Source organism: Borostomias antarcticus, assembly GCF_949987555.1.
Source record: "Borostomias antarcticus genome assembly, chromosome: 19".
Taxonomy (NCBI): domain Eukaryota; kingdom Metazoa; phylum Chordata; class Actinopteri; order Stomiiformes; family Stomiidae; genus Borostomias; species Borostomias antarcticus.
Genome location: NC_140252.1, coordinates 16,139,797 through 16,152,775, shown reverse-complemented (window position 1 = coordinate 16,152,775; position 12,979 = coordinate 16,139,797). Strand labels below are relative to the sequence as shown.

General features: G+C 48.6%; 1 protein-coding gene across 1 annotated transcript in view; it reads left to right on the top strand.

Moving 5' to 3' along the window:
- Positions 1-12,979, top strand: part of LOC311321361 (interleukin-1 receptor accessory protein-like 1) — a gene marked incomplete at both ends in the record, with an annotated part of 171,107 nt that overhangs the window by 58,791 nt on the left and 99,337 nt on the right. The window contains 2 exons of the mRNA XM_084453329.1: positions 10,310-10,496; positions 12,148-12,301. Of these exons, the coding sequence (XP_084309455.1) occupies positions 10,310-10,496; positions 12,148-12,301 (341 nt within the window). The remainder of the gene's footprint in view (positions 1-10,309; positions 10,497-12,147; positions 12,302-12,979) is intronic.

Sequence of the window (12,979 nt, the reverse complement as noted above, 5' to 3'; positions counted from 1 at the left end):
CAGACAGGCAGACAGACAGACAGACAGACAGACAGGCAGACAGACAGAGAGACAGACAGACAGACAGACAGGCAGACAGACAGACAGACAGACAGACAGACAGACAGACAGACAGACAGGCAGAAAGACAGGCAGACAGGCAGACAGACAGACAGACAGACAGACAGACAGACAGACACGCGCTGGAGAGCTGGAAGAGTGGCCAGTAAAAATATCAACTTATTGTACATTCTTCACAAATCGCATGGGGTGAGACAGAGACCAGGAAATGTCTCCAGTAGCACTTCCCCTTAAACTGTTCCAAGGCGGCCGTTGCAAATGACTGATGCGGTGCGCACTCGAATGAAGAACACATTAGTATCATAGAGCAGGCCCATGATAGACTCACTGGTCCCCAACATGCACATAATGTCTTCCTAGACGTATCTCACGCTTATCCTATCCTGGAAGCGTTCCAGCAAGCGTGGCGTCCGGCTTAATCATGTTTGGAGGAGTCTTCAAGATAAAATGTGTCGTTAATTACGTGGTAGGAATTTACACACACTTTTTTCTCCCCCAAGATCGAGACATTTCCTTCTGCAACATGGGTGCTTGAAACATAATGTTAGTCCAACAGTGAACCAGCCTTATTCAGCCACCTTTATCACTGAACCAAAAGACCAGCATTGTGACTGGATTCCTTTCAAGCCAGTAAATTGTATTCCCGCATGTCACAATCAATCGTTTCTGCATGACTGTGCAGCCTCTAAGCGATTAAATAGCGGGAATTAAATATTGTGTGTGCATAATTATATAGTAATAACTTATTAACCTTGTAGGTATAGGGCATCTTCTTTTAAAGGCATCATTAGTCAGCTACATTGTAGTTTAGTCATTTTTAGTGGGAACAGGCTTTTGCCGTAGGAGAGGCTGTGCACTGTGTGCAGTAACATATTAGATCTACAGTCTGATCTGTAGTACCATGTTAAATCTAGTGTCTGTAGTCTGTAGTACCATGTTAGATCTACTATCTGTAGTCTGTAGTAACATGTTAGATCTGCTATCTGTAGTCTGTAGTAACATGTTAGATCGACTGTCTGATCTGTAATAACATGTTAGATCGACTGTCTGATCTGTAATAACATGTTAGATCTACTATCTGTAGTCTGTAGTAACATGTTAGATCTGCTATCTGTAGTCTGTAGTAACATGTTAGATCTACTGTCTGTAGTCTGTAGTAACATGTTAGATCTACTATCTGTAGTCTGTAGTAACATGTTAGATCTGCTATCTGTAGTCTGTAGTAACATGTTAGATCTACTGTCTGTAGTCTGTAGTAACATGTTAGATCTACTATCTGTAGTCTGTAGTAACATGTTAGATCTACTATCTGTAGTCTGTAATAACATGTTAGATCTACTGTCTGATCTGTAATAACATGTTAGATCGACTGTCTGATCTGTAGTAACATGTTAGATCCACTGTCTGATCTGTAATAACATGTTAGATCGACTGTCTGATCCATAGTAACATGTTAGATCGACTGTCTGATCTGTAATAACATGTTAGATCGACTGTCTGATCTGTAATAACATGTTAGATCGACTGTCTGATCTGTAGTAACATGTTAGATCGACTGTCTGATCTGTAGTAACATGTTAGATCTACTGTCTGATCTGTAATAACATGTTAGATCGACTGTCTGATCTGTAGTAACATGTTAGATCGACTGTCTGATCGGTAGTAACATGTTAGATCTACTGTCTGATCTGTAATAACATGTTAGATCTACTGTCTGATCTGTAATAACATGTTAGATCTACTGTCTTATCTGTAATAACATGTTAGATCGACTGTCTGATCTGTAATAACATGTTAGATCGACTGTCTGATCTGTAATAACATGTTAGATCGACTGTCTGATCTGTAGTAACATGTTAGATCGACTGTCTGATCTGTAGTAACATGTTAGATCTACTGTCTGATCTGTAATAACATGTTAGATCGACTGTCTGATCTGTAGTAACATGTTAGATCGACTGATCTAAGTGTCTGTAGCAGTGCCCAGCCAACCTCATTGTCCTTGCTGCTATCTTCCCACTCACCCTTGGCCTCTCTCCGTACAGATCTTCAATACTGACGTGTGCGTTATGACTCATGGCCCAGATGGACTGTTTATACACTGACTTTTGAATATTGTTCTGCTCTCTTAGCTTATCCCTTTCTTGTTTTTTGTTTGCACTAGCATTTTTGTACTCACCCTTTGCACTGTCCTGTCTTTGCACTGTCCTGTCTTTGCACTGTCCTGTCTTTGCACTGTCCTGTCTTTGCACTGTCCTGTCTCGTCCCTGCACCCTGTCCAATGTTGTCTCCATGTTATGCACCACGTCCAAAAGCAAATTCCTAGTATGTTGAAAAACTACGATGGCAATAAACAGACTCTAATTCTGATTCTGATTCTGAAATACGGTCCTCGGCTTAGAAGATTCACACAATGGAGCGAACGCCACTATCTAGATATGAGTCATGGCGTTCTGGCCCCAGTCAGTCCAGAGGAATCCCAGCACACTTCTCTCTTGCATATGTTAGCGAGCTGAATTTGGATTACACGGCTGGCACAATAGAGAAGACAAAAGAGGACTAGAGGAAGAGTCTACTTAAGCCAGAGGATTAGTCTTCGTCGAAAATAAAAATGAATCATTGTTTTTTATCAGCGTGCCTGTTTTTTATCAGTCTCGGATGCAGAAAGTCACACTTCAATCTGCGTTACGATCGTTTTTTCTTTAGTCAAAGTCAATTCCTTTCCCCCCCTCGGTTGTTAATGTTCGATTTTCAGTGTAATCCTGTCCTGATTAATGAAACGCAGTAAAGTTCCTGGTATATCATGGAGACGGTAGGCCGAGCCTACGGTACTGCATCTGTACATGGGGGGGGGGGGAAACACTGCATCACATTTGCAAAGTACATAAAAAAATATCGACTGGCGTAAATGGAGAACGGCGAGATTAAACGGGGACTCCGGTCCCATCCATCTGCTGCCACGTTTTCTGCGATGTTGGTCACACACACGCGCACACACACACACACACACACACACACACACACACACACACAGGCACATGCCACATGTCAGGGGAACAAGGGGCATTGAGATGAGCAGTGCTCAGTGTCAGATTAAGGTCAGCGTTCAGATGCGTCCCCTCAAGGGCCTGCGTTTCACACTGAGGCGAGGCATATGCAGGCAGGGGACCCTCCTGTTTACATTCTCCTCCCATGCGGGTGTTCTTTTAATGAAGCCTCCTTATGTGTGTGTGCGTGTGTGTGTGCATTCGTGTGTGTGTGTGTGTGTGCATCTGCGCATGCGTTCCTGTGTGTATATGCCTCCGTGCTTGCCTGTGTGTGTCTGTGTGTGCATGCATCTGTGCATGCTTGCCTGTGTGTGTGTGTGTGCGTGTGCGGGCATCTGTGCATGCGTGCCTGCGTGTATATGCGTCCGCACGTGTCTGTGTGTGTGTGTGCGTCCGCACGTACCTGTGTGTGTGTGCGTCTACGTGTGCCTGTGTGTTTGTGTGTGTGTGCGTGTGTGTGTTTGTTTACCTTCAGTCCCGGCGCCAGCCAGGATTAGTATTCCTGTGCAGGCCCGCGAGGTGATCTCTCAGGGAAGTGACAGCGCGAATGGGACGTCCAGAGCCCTCCGTCACACGGGCCCCAGTCACAGCCTGTCACATTGATCCAGCCCGGCTGTCACGGCCAATCAGAGGCTGAGACCAAGGAGGGTTGGCAGGGTTGGGGATTGGGCGGGGGGGGGGGGGGGGGGGGGTGCTAGATCCGTGCTTGTGTTTTTGTCTGTGTTTGTGTTAGACTGACCGTCCTGGCCGAACCGTGTGGATGATGACGATGAAGTCTTGACCATTCGGTGGAGCAGAAGAGACTTCAATCAGTCAATCAATCAATCAATCAATCAACCAATAAATCAATCAACCAATCAACCAATCAACCAATCAACCAATCAACCAATCAACCAATCAACCAATCAACCAATCAACCAATCAATCGATCAATCATGCCTCAAATTTCATTTGACTGTGATGTCAATGACGGTACATTGATGTGGAAACACAGTTTAATTTTCTGGACAGCAGCACATAAACCGGCCCTTCCTCCGCACTCTCGCCCAGAACTTAAGGTGGCAAAGCTTCCTCTGCGCGAATATCGCTTCATCCTGCGGGCGCGGCGCTCCCAGGCCCGCGCTGATCCGTTGGACACCCTTTGCGCCCCCCCCCCCCCCCCCCGATGAGAGATTTGCCCCACGCCCACTGCTCCCTCCTCAGTCCCATTTGATTAAGTAAAGCCCGGCTGAAACCCCCAAGGGCTTCTGGGAGATCGTCGGAGGGTAAGATCGGCGGCGGTCCACGCCGTGCTCCCCTGTGAAGCGCGCGCTGGCATGGACATGTCGGCTGACTCCCGTGAACGGTCACATGGGGTTCAGTGGAATAGGCTATTTTCTGACAGCTGACAGTATTATGTATGTAGACGTTTTGAGAGGTCGAGCTTTTATCGCGTTGCCATCGGAGGTGCAGGCGGTGATTTGTGCGTCTGACCAAATGGTCCCAGGGTTCCTAGTTGGCCATGTTTTATTGTTGGTTTGGAGCCAGTGCATTTTTGAATGCATAATGTGTTGCTCCACATTCCTTTCTACCCTCCCTTCCCCTCCTCTCCCCTCCTCTCCCTTCCCCTCCTTTCCTCTCCTCTCCCCTCCTCTCTTCTCCTTTCTTCCTCTCCTCTCCTCTCCTCTCCTCTCCTCTCCTCTCCTCTCCTCTCCTCTCCTCTCCTCTCCTCTCCTCTCCTCTCCTCTCCTCTTCCTTCCTCTCCTCTCCTCTCCTCTCCCTTCCTCTCCTCTCCTCTCCTCTCCTCTCCTCTCCTCTCCTCTCCTCTCCTCTCCTCTCCTCTCCTCTCCTCTCCTCTCCTCTCCTCTCCTCTCCTCTCCTCTCCTCTCCTCTCCTCTCCTCTCCTCTCCTCTCCCTTCCTCTCCTCTCCTCTCCTCTCCTCTCCTCTCCTCTCCCCTCTTCTCCTCTCCCCTCCTCTCATCCTCTCTCATCCTCTCTTTCCTTCCCTCATCCTCTCCCCTCCTCTCCACCTCTCTCTCATCCTCTCTTTCCTTCCCTCATCCTCTCCCCTCTCCTCCTCTCCTCTCCCCTCCTCTCATCCTCTCTCTCATCCTCTCTTTCCTTCCCTCATCCTCTCCCCTCTCCTCCTCTCCTCTCCCCTCCTCTCATCCTCTCTTTCCTTACCTCATCCTCTCCTCTCCTCTCATCCTCTCTCTCATCCTCTCTTTCCTTCCATCATCCTCTCCTCTCCTCTCCCCTCCTCTCTTCCTCTCTCTCATCCTCGCTTTCCTTCCCTCATCCTCTCCTCTCCTCTCCCCTCCTCTCATCCTCTCTCTCATCCTCTCTTTCCTTCCCTCATCCTCTCCCCTCCCCTCCTCTCATCCTCTCTCTCATCCTCTCTTTCCTTCCCTCATCCTCTCCCCTCCCTCTCCACATCCAGCCTCTCCGTCTGAACAGCCCAGAAAGCGCTGGCGGCGGCGCTGGTTTGATGGCGCGTCGCCGCACTCCCCCGGCGGCTTCCCCTCGGCGTGAGGCGGGCCTCAAACGGGACGCACGGCGGCGGCGGCATCTGATAGGAGCGGGAGACGCTGACCTTCTCCTCCTGGTATCTGATGGCGTTTTTTTTCCGCCAGACAAAATGTCAGGGCGCCCCTCCCCCGAGCAGAATCACTTTGGCATCGTAGGCTCCCCCTAGACGCACTTACGTAACACGAACGCGCGCGCGCGCACACACACACACAAACAAACACATACTTCACATGCACTTGTGGTAGCTTTGAGCCAGACATCTGCAATACTGTGCTTGTCAGTCTAGATGTGATTATACTGCATGAGACATGATGCCGTCTGTAGAAAAGAAGAAAGTCTGGTTAAAACTCCAAACGTTGATGTAGATCAGAGCGGGGAATGAGAGCTATTGGCACAGTAATTTAACACGGCTTCACCAAAACATACATTATACTGCATATATATGAAAAAGACATTTAGCGTGACAAGGGCTGAGTTTGTGAACAATCATCCCAAATAAACGCTTCAGAAGTACATCAACACATGAGCTGCCCTAACCAAGACAATTGTGTGGTATTTTCAGCGTCACGGTAACACGCGTGGCATTCGGAGCGCCCGAGCGTTCATCACATAAGCCCCCGAGGGCCCGACAAATACAGTCACGGTGGCGCGAAAGCAGAATGCAATGGCGACAAATTGTTTATGCTAGTTATGAGCTAGACTGTACGACACAGTGCATATTTTAAGAGCCGACAACAAAGCCCAAACGCTACTCCCAGCCCTGTCAGCCGAACGCCTTGGATCCCCTCCATCACGCCGTGGCGAAAACAGATAGCGTTACGCATTTGGAAGTGTGTGCTTATGAAATAGCGGCGCCATGATTGCGGCATGACATTTTGTTTGGAGCTGTTTGAATAACTGGCCACGTCAGGCATATGAAGTGGTGGGCTTGTTTCATCCATCATTGTCTGTCGGTGCTGCTGGGCCAACGCGAAGGGAAAATACATTACAGACATGGTGTTAGTAGTGTTTCCTCTGTGTGTGTGTGTGTGTTTGTGTGTGTGTGTGTGTGTGTGTGTGTGTGTTTGTTTGTTTGTGTGTGCATGCCTATGCCAGTCTGCTTGACTACCTGCTGCACAGTCTGTGCCCTTACATATATTATTGTAATGTCGTTCAAATATGTTTCTAGTGAAGGGAGAGAGAGAGAGAGAGAGAAAGAGAGAGGGGGGAGAGATAGAGAGGGGTGGAGGGAGAGAGAGGTATAGACAGAGAAAAAGAGAGAGGGGGAGAGAAAGAGAGGGAGAGAGAGAGAAAGAGAGGGAGAGAGAGAAAGAGAGAGGGGGAGAGAGAAAGAGAGAGAGGGGGAGAGAGAAAGAGAGAGGGAGAGAGAGATAGAGAGAGAGAGAGAAAGAGAGGGAGAGAGAGAAAGAGAGAGGGGGAGAGAGAGAGAGAGGGAGATAGAGAGAGAAAGAGACAGAGAGGGGGAGAGAGAGAAAGAGAAAGAGAGGGATGGAGATGGAGAGGAAGAGGAGGCTCAGCTGGGCGAGTGCGTAAGCACCAGCGGCCGGCCGTAGCTGTAGACAGGGGCTAAGTGGGGGCGAGCTGGCCCACAGTCAGATTTGGGCAGCGTGCCGTTAATCAGCCGGCCTCGTGTGCTGACAGATGAGTTATGAGCCGGGCCACAGGTAGGGCCCCGGTCCACCCACCACACAGCCTGACCTTCGCATGGGTCATAAATAATGCACCGGCCATAAAACAGTGATTTAGGGTGATCTGCTACCCTGCTCTGGCCACATGGTCCGATGGCGGAGATGGGACTGTGTTGTCGTGAGGAAGATCTTTAAATGTCCAACCCCCCCCCCCACCCCCCTCTCTCCCAGGATGATTTGGCAGATGTTAGCGGTCTCCAGCTGCGCGCGTGCTAGCGTGCGGGCTAACCTGCTGGGGGTTTGACGTATGCGCAGGTCAAGCTAAAGGTCGCCATCTATATCTCTCTGAAAGGACAGTCCGGGGCGCCGGAGGTTTCTCGGCTTCATGTATCAACTCGGGACGCAGTGTCTCGCAGTGTCTGTGTGCGCAGCCAATGTGGATGCCTGAAATGAAAGCCTTGTATCGCTGTATTATTCAAACGCCAGCTCTAATGAGAAATCAGTAATCGTTCAGTCATAGAGTTGATCTTCTAATTAAGAGATTAATTAATTTAATTCATGAATTCCCCCACAGGTAGATTGTGCTCTCCGAGGAATTCCAAATCATTTCTACTGCTTATTATTTAATACTGCAGTGAACAATCTCTGAGTGAAAGGGTTGTGTTCTTGAACCAGCAGGGACAATTAGGCCTTGCAAAGGGTATAGGGAAGACAGACTCTCTAAATGAAGATACTGTAGACTCACTCAACGGAAGGAGATATTTAGTGTCTTTTGAGAGCATTGTCACTGTCTGTAAAACCATACAGTATGCTTAGGTCTGGGCTTCAACCAGCCCGTGAAATATTTCTGGCAGCAACGGTTCTCTTATTTTTCTAACCATACGGTGTTCAGGTCGTATTTGACCCCCCGACGATTTCTGCTTATCGCCTCTATATTGCAGCATCAACCCCACGTTTCCACATGCAGCACAGGCCCCATATTTGCCCTCTGGCAATTTGAGTGACCAGTTAGCCAAGGATTTCTCCATGTCGATATGGGCCGCATGCTACCTGTCACTGCTGTGCGAGCGAGCATCGCACATGCAATCTTTAGCTAGGGAGTCGGTGTGACATTTTCAGTCATTATAGTTGCGGCATTTAGACCGCCTCACCCCAAGCACAGCAAAGCTAGTGGACTGTGGACTACGAGTGGACCGTGTTTGTTTAGCTTAGTTTATTGGTTTAAAACACAGAGACAGTGCATATTAAGGAACATTTAATATTGGTCCTTTTATCTCCTCAAACAGCAATTTCATGAATATACAGTATGAGTTTAACCAGAGGGAACCTGGCACGCGCTCTGAAAAGGCATGGTGACGGATGTTAAAGCACTGGAAAGACATCGTAGGACGAAGAGTTGGCCGGGACCATCGATCACTCACCAGCCAGCTGACACCATTCCTCGCTCTCTAGAGGGCGAGTTTATCAGCGCTGCCCAGAATATTTAACAGGGGGGGGGGGAGGACCCCGGGGATCTCATTTGCACAGGTGTCCATCTGGTCCAAGTTGTCTCAGATAATCTCCACATCATGTCTCATTTGCATCCGGGCTTCATAAAACGGGCACAGTTAATCAGGCGGGCCCGGCTTCTCGAGGGAGGGGGGCGTGTGTGTCCAGAGCCGGACCAGCGTTCGGCTAATCCAGCCAGGCGGCGGGCGACGGCGCGCAATTATGCGAGGGACTTAACATGTTTGTTAATTGTTTTGTTGGTTCAGCTCGATTTGCGTAACCAGCTTTACCCAGAAATGAGCGCTGAGATCGCCCGAACGCTGCCAATTTGCCGGGTCTGCAGAGCAAAGCCGATGGACTCTCCGCTCGCCAGGCTCGGCTCGGAGGGATTTTGGGTGTGTGACGCCTGCTGACGGGGAGGGCCTCATTAGTGATATTTCCACAGAGGGAACAAGGTGCGCTCATCGAGCTAAAACGGATCATTTCGCATTGTTTCCTCTTAGCCGCTTTGCAGGGCGGCCGATGAACTCAATACTCGCCGGCCATTGATCCCGGGAATCCCATGGATTCTTGGTCGGGGGAAGCGCTCAACCAGAGTGGGTCTCCTTGTGCTGTGTCAACCTGTTCACTAGCACATGTGATGGATGACACCGGGAACGGCTTCGGAGCGTCGCGGTCGGCATTGACCCGCGCTCTCCGGCCTTCCCTGTGAAGCACGGTCCGCCGCCGGTGTTCCGGCTGGGGGCCGGTGCTTATTGACCGGGTCTCACCGATACAATGTGGAGACTGATAATAGGGCCGAACTTGACTCGCCATCCGTGAGCTTGAGAGGATCTAACGTTTATTCAGCCGCTAGCAAATAGTCCCCCCTCCGCCTCCCCCTCCCACCCCCCCTCCCCCTCGCACCCCCCCTCCCCCTCGCACCCCCCCTCCCCCTCCAGACCAGCCGCGGTTGTGTTCTGTTCCCTCTCTCCCCAGAGCAGCCATGGCCACTCGCACGACATCGTCGTTCTCGGCTAGCTCGCAGCGCATCTGAGTGGCGCGCGGAAACAAAAGGCTCAATCAGTCCCCGCAGCTGTCGACTTCCAACTCTGCCACCCTGTATTAGAGCCCGATTCCGTCACCGCCTTCACCGCCCCCACACTCTCCTCCTGCCTTTGGCATTGATAATTTGCAATGGCCGGGTCCATCTCCACCTGACTGAACAGACATAATGCTGCTCAGAATGCATTTGTGACGGTCCAGGCAACAAGCCATGGCTGAGTGGAATAGATATGCGCTTTTTCATGTTGACACACGGCAAGAATGTCAGACTAGTCTCCTGGTGGGAGCCAGACTGTGTCTAGGAATGGCGCTTTTGAATATCATAAATACATTTGAATTCAAATGATAACTGCTGCTTTGAAAAGTGGCTAGAGGGCTTCCTAGGTAAGGTTGCGACTATTCAATTATACAATACAATTAACATCAAGCAATTGGTTTCTCTCAAGTGTTGAATGTTCATGATGGCTTTCATGACTGTATAAAAGCTGTTGAGAACTTTACAAAATTATTAATTTGCTGCTTTGTGTTTTGCAGGAATTCTACATATTGTATCAAAGTGTCCATGTCATTGACTGTGGCAGAGAACGACACTGACCTGTGCTACAACTCCAAAATGAGATACTTTGAGAAGGCGGAACTAAGCAAAAGCAAAGAGATCACCTGTCCGGACATTGAGGATTATATGCAACCAGGGAAGGAGCTGGACATTCTGTGGTACAAGGTAAGAGTCTATATTCAGTCCAGTTAATAAACATTACATTACAGTCATTTAGCTGATGCTTGTATCCAAAGTGACAAACAATAATTGCATTTAACGCATTTACTACTTGCCAGAACTCTCAAATGCATCTCCTTTCTAAACAAGTGACTAAGAGCATAATCTACAGTAGTGATAAAAACATATCCAATTCCAGATCCCTCACAGCACATAGACCATACAGTCACAGTGAGTTAGTCCATATCAGAAAGAAACCGAAGGCATTTATCAGTGTAATGGCTTTATGTTTTTAAAGAGGTTGCACTGCAAAGTCTAGTTTGGGCTGTAATTAAATAGTTCTTTGAAGCTATGCTTAGTCAGCCTGATGTGGTCTATGTGAACGCTTGGCGAGAGTCCCTTAGGCTCACCCATCCATGATTCACAGTCCTTCTAAAAAACAAACCAACAACCTCTTCTGATACGCCACGATGGGAGCTTTGGTTTAGCCAGTCTTGTTTATATCACTTAACAGCCCTGCGCATGACAGAGAGTATACTGTATAGGAACCTGTCAACCTCCTCTAGTCTTGAATTCCGCCAGCTAGCCCTGACCCCAACCATTAACCTACGGTAACCTCTGGATAACATCTGCCTGGACTGCTAGGGACCGCCACCCCGCCTGCTTGTAATCTGAGTTCCCACAAGTCCTCGCCACAGCTAGCCAGGCTATGGTATTCACGGACAGCAAACAGGACATCAATTCAGTTTTTGTGCGGGGAGGCTGATTACTCCCCCCCTTTTCGTGACAGGCTGTTCAAATGCAACTGGATCTGAAAGGCAACGCTTTGGCTCCGACCCTCCGCGAGTGTGTTGACCAGCGTCGCCCGTAACCGCACAATGGCCAGGGTAGCGGCGGGAAGCTAGAGGCAATTCATCAGACCTGTACAAGAGTCAGAGTAGGTGTCCAGGGGGCTCCTTCAGTATCCCAGTGAATCAAATTAAAAGACGGATAATGACTCTGGCTCCAGAATCTCCAGTTATTGTCTCGGCCCCGGAAGCGGGGATGATTGAATTCTGGGGGCTGAACCTCAGAGGCGCAGGTGGCAGGCGAGCCAGCGGTGCTCCAGTTCCCCGGCCTAGGGGGAGCTGATGTCGCAGAAACGTCCTCTCCTGCTGGGGCCTCGTCTCCGGCTCCACTCCCACTCACAGTGAACCCAGATGCTCTGGCTTGTTCATCTATGAAGCATTGAGCCACATGTATATTCAATCAGCCAAGCGAAAAAAGAAAAAGGCTTCATTCATTCGATGCCTTCCCTCCATGCTTAGATCTGTGCGGTTGCGTATTGCTAATTAGAATCCGACAGAAATTAGATTTCAACAAATGTTTACATGGTTATTCTAATAATGATTAGGAATGCTATTAGATGACCAGTCAACAAGTAAAAATGCCTGGATTTGTTCATGCTTTTCTGCTGTCTTGAATAAAAGTTGATGTATTGAAGTTGTTTTAAAAGAGTTCCCTCGCCTGGTTTGTTTTTGTTTTTAGTCTTTGAGTTAAGGCCAGAAATAAAAACTTTTGAATCTAAAAAACTATTCTCATTACTGAGCAGCCTTGTGAAGTTGACATCCCACTGATGTTTCCTTTCTCTTCCGATGTCTCTTTTCTTTGATTAAAGGAGTGCAGGCCAAAGCAGTGGAGACAGAGCGTTGTGAGACGAAGAGACACGCTGTCGATCAAGGAAGTGCGCGAAGACGACATTGGAAATTACACGTGCGAACTACAGTTTGGGAGTTTCGTGGTGAGGAGGACCACCGAGCTGTCTGTCACAGGTAAGAGGAACTCCTTGGGGTCACGTGCTGTAATGCACTCTAAATGTCATTCTTTTATTGTCTTATTGACGTTCATGAATGTTGTGCTGATTCGGCTGTCAGCAAGGTAACCCTCTGTCCTCAAGGTTTTTTTGTCTTCTGCAGGGTTAGGGTTGGGTTAGGGTTCTGCAGGGTTAGGGTTGGGTTAGGGTTCTGCAGGGTTAGGGTTGGGTTAGGGTTCAGGTTCAGGCTCCCATCATGCTCTTTGTCATTAAGGATGTTCCAGACCTGGAGTGCATCGTGAGTGTTGATATAAGGAGTGGAAATACAGAGGGCTATCTTTTGGATTGACTTACCTCCTCACGTGCAGTGGACTGGATGTCCACTTCACGCCCATCCCTTTGAGAAATAGTGGCAGGCATGAAGTCCGGCGATGGCGGGGCTAAGCGATACACCGAGCTGCACTTGAAAGACATCTCGAAATCTAAGATGCATTTGATTCCATTTTGGATCACATCCTTGGTTATAGTGTGCACCTATTTAACAATATATGAGAATTATTTTATTTCAGTTTCGTTGTAATCTTTTATCAAATCCTATGATTTTTTTTCTTCCTGTAAAAGAAAATCTCCTGAGTGCTTACATCAGCAATGCAAGAGTAAGATCAACCAATAACCTCATGATAACCATCTGTCAATC